This window comes from Bos indicus x Bos taurus, chromosome 15 (assembly GCF_003369695.1).
Source record: "Bos indicus x Bos taurus breed Angus x Brahman F1 hybrid chromosome 15, Bos_hybrid_MaternalHap_v2.0, whole genome shotgun sequence".
NCBI classification, from domain to species: domain Eukaryota; kingdom Metazoa; phylum Chordata; class Mammalia; order Artiodactyla; family Bovidae; genus Bos; species Bos indicus x Bos taurus.
The window spans coordinates 34,378,015-34,381,046 of record NC_040090.1 but is presented as its reverse complement, the minus strand read 5'-3'; the positions used below and the strand labels follow the sequence as shown (position 1 = coordinate 34,381,046).

Below are 3,032 nucleotides of genomic sequence, written 5' to 3'. Positions count from 1 at the left end.
AACATTCCCAGGATGGCTAGAAGTGTAAAGGTTGTGTCTGTGTTCAAGGCCTTGTTGTGACAGTACAAGTTAAAGAGGTAACTGCACTATGGGGTTGAAGCAGCTGATTATCTGAATAGTGCAGGAATGCCAGCTTTGTGTCCATGGATCAGGAAGAGTGCCTTGCTAGCACAGAACAGTACTGTACACTGTGGTATAAAGTAACCTTAGGTATGCAACTGATTAAACTGGTGAACTGAGAAAGATGGCACAATTTCCATTACCATGTCTGGGTTATTGCTCACATTTAAGGATCCAAATCCAGAAGAACAATTTATGAAAGTTGGAGTGAAATTATATCTGTATTGGAAGAAAGATTTCTCTTCTCCACTTCTGGACATGAAATGAGCCTACCCATGAATGTAGCCATATCTGAACTGATATGAATGATAATACCACTGGGGTAAATGATGATTACAGGCCAAACTAAGCCATGCCACCTGACTGACCATGAGTGAGAATACCTGCAAGCCCATATACGAAAAGGTCAGCAGGCTTTGACTCCTCTCATTATTAGGACTGTGTGACTCTTTCCCAGGAGACGCAACAATTTAGACACACATCTAGATGCCAAACACAGGGCTAGGCAGAACTATAGGAAATGAAACTGAGCTGTGGGTTGATTGTCTCTTACTCTGGGAAAGCTCCAACTCATGGAGAATCACCTAGGAATTTCTCTGTGCTTGCTTGAAGACTGGAGTTTTGGTAGGGCAGCCAGATTTCAAGGCTAGCTTACAATGGTTAAGGTGGCAGTTTCATTTGAGGGATGCTCTAGGGGTAGCAGAAATGATGTCAATAGCACCAGTAGAAAGTCTGTGGTAGCAACTGTGCACCTGGACAAAAGCTCCTTCAGCTATGACTGTTGCACTAGGATATCTACCCTAGACTGTAACCAACATTCTCTGTTCTCATCTAGTAGGATATATTAGGAATGTAGGTAGACTCAAGAAGCTACTCCAAATGAGGGACTCTGATTTGGTATTTTTAAAGTTTAAGCCAGGAAGATATGAATGACAGTTTGTTTTTAGTTACTGGAATATTACAGCACTTTAAGACAAAATGCCAAAATTCTGGGCTGCAGCAGAGACAATGGTTTAAGATGTAACTGTAGTTTAAAATACAAATATTGCAAAAGGTAAATATTGAAAAATATTAATGAATTGTCCTATCAATAAATAACATAATTACAAATTAAATGAAAATTAAAAGAAAGCAATAAAAATGAAATTAGAAACAAAATTATTAAATAGAACTAATATCAGTATTAACCTGAAGAGATTTTATTTTATTCTATCTGTAGTTTGTGAAATAAATGTCTAAAAGTTTGAGTATGATGAAGTGAAGTCTTTAACAATGAATACACAGAGTTTAGCCAATGTCATCTCTATCTTTAGGAAATGAAAATATTCTTCCTATGATCTTAATATTTGATGGATCACCGTTATTATCAGTGATTCAGGAAAAATATCCATGCCACATGCTTGCGAATTGCCTTGTTTTTCACACCATAGACAATAGGGTTGAGTGCAGGTGGCACAAGGAGGTAGACGGTAGACAGAAGAATGTGGGTAGAGGGCACAACATGTCCAAACCGATGGCTGAAGAAGGAGAAAAAGGCAAGAATATAAAACTCAAGGAAAACAAAAATGTGAGCTGTACACGTGTTGAACGCTTTAAGCCGTGCCTCCTTTTGGTGTAGACAAAAAACAGCCTGGAAAATAAGGATATAGGAAATGAGGATGAAAATCATGTCAAATCCTAGAATTGTGAAACCTACGAAAAGATCACATGTTTTATTGACATGAGTGTCCTCTGCAGCCAGCTTGACCACAGCCATGTGCTCACAGTAAGAGTGGGCAATTACAATGGATTGGAAAAAATGCAGTCTTTTGAGTAGAATGGGTAAAATGCCAACGAGCACTGCTGCTCGGATTGCCACAGCCAGCACCATACTAACCAGGAGGAAAGGTGTAAGGGTGGTTGTGTGCCTCAAAGGATCACAGATGGCAACATAGCGATCAAAGGCCATTGCCAACAGGATTCCAGATTCCATGCCCTGCAAGGCATGGATGAAGAACAGCTGGGCTAAGCAAGCATCAAAGGCCGTGGAATAAAAGCCAAACCAGAAGATAGCCAACATTTTCAGAGCAATGGCTACACAGAGTCCTATGTCAGTGGCTGCCAACACTGCCAAGAAGATGTACATGGGCTGGTGCAGACTGAGTTCTGTAGGGATAATGATCAGTAAAATGATGTTTCCCAGAAGAGCCACTAAGCACACAGCAAAGAAGGAAAACCCAATCCAAAACTGCACATGCTCCAGTCCAGGGATACCAATCAGTGTCACTGTTTTGGGGTCCATATATGACATGTTCATGGATTCCACGGATGTTAGTGATCTCTTTTCACCACTGATTATCATACCTACAGAAGAGAATGAATGAGAAGTGAAACAGGACACTGACCTCACTATCATTAAGACATATCGGACATTAAAGAAATAAACTTAGTGCTTTAGATGACAATCAGGCCAGAATATTGAGAGGTTCTATGCAGGATGACAGAATGGCAGTAGAAAGCCATCCTACAAAACCTTTACTAGAGACAACAGGGAAAAGTCTCAGGATTTCTAACCTACCATTTATGTAAGTAGAAACTATGACTCAGAACACTCTTCTTGCATTTTCCTTGACCTAGAGTCTGGGCTGTTTGCAAAACTGTCAGGCTTTCTTTCTTTATCTCTAGATACCAACCCAATTTTGCTGTAAGTGAAAATTCTCCGTAGGATTCTTAAGGATCCAGAAAGTACTGTTTCTATCGCCCATGATCATTAGTCCACAATCCTATTGGGAATCTCCACCCTTAAGCAGTCTACTCCTGGTCCCAGAGAGCATGCTATTTATCCCCAAGTCATTGGCATTAGTTCTCAATTGTAGATCGGTAGGAGTGAGTTTAGCTATCTTACATTCACTTATTCCAATATCAAGATGCTG

At 40.1% G+C, this 3,032-nt stretch overlaps 1 protein-coding gene across 1 annotated transcript; it reads right to left on the bottom strand.

Annotated features, from left to right (window-relative positions):
- Positions 1–1,486: 1,486 nt before the first annotated feature.
- On the bottom strand, positions 1,487–2,505 carry LOC113904769 (olfactory receptor 52A1-like). Its single transcript, XM_027561859.1, has one exon. It carries the CDS (start codon positions 2,459–2,461, stop codon positions 1,487–1,489), a length of 975 nt encoding a protein of 324 aa, XP_027417660.1. The 5' UTR covers positions 2,462–2,505.
- Positions 2,506–3,032: the final 527 nt, after the last annotated feature.

Coding starts and splice junctions, on each gene's coding strand:
- LOC113904769 (XM_027561859.1), bottom strand. CDS start 2,461: ATGATAATCAGTGGTGAAAAGAGATCACTAACATCCGTGGAATCCATG.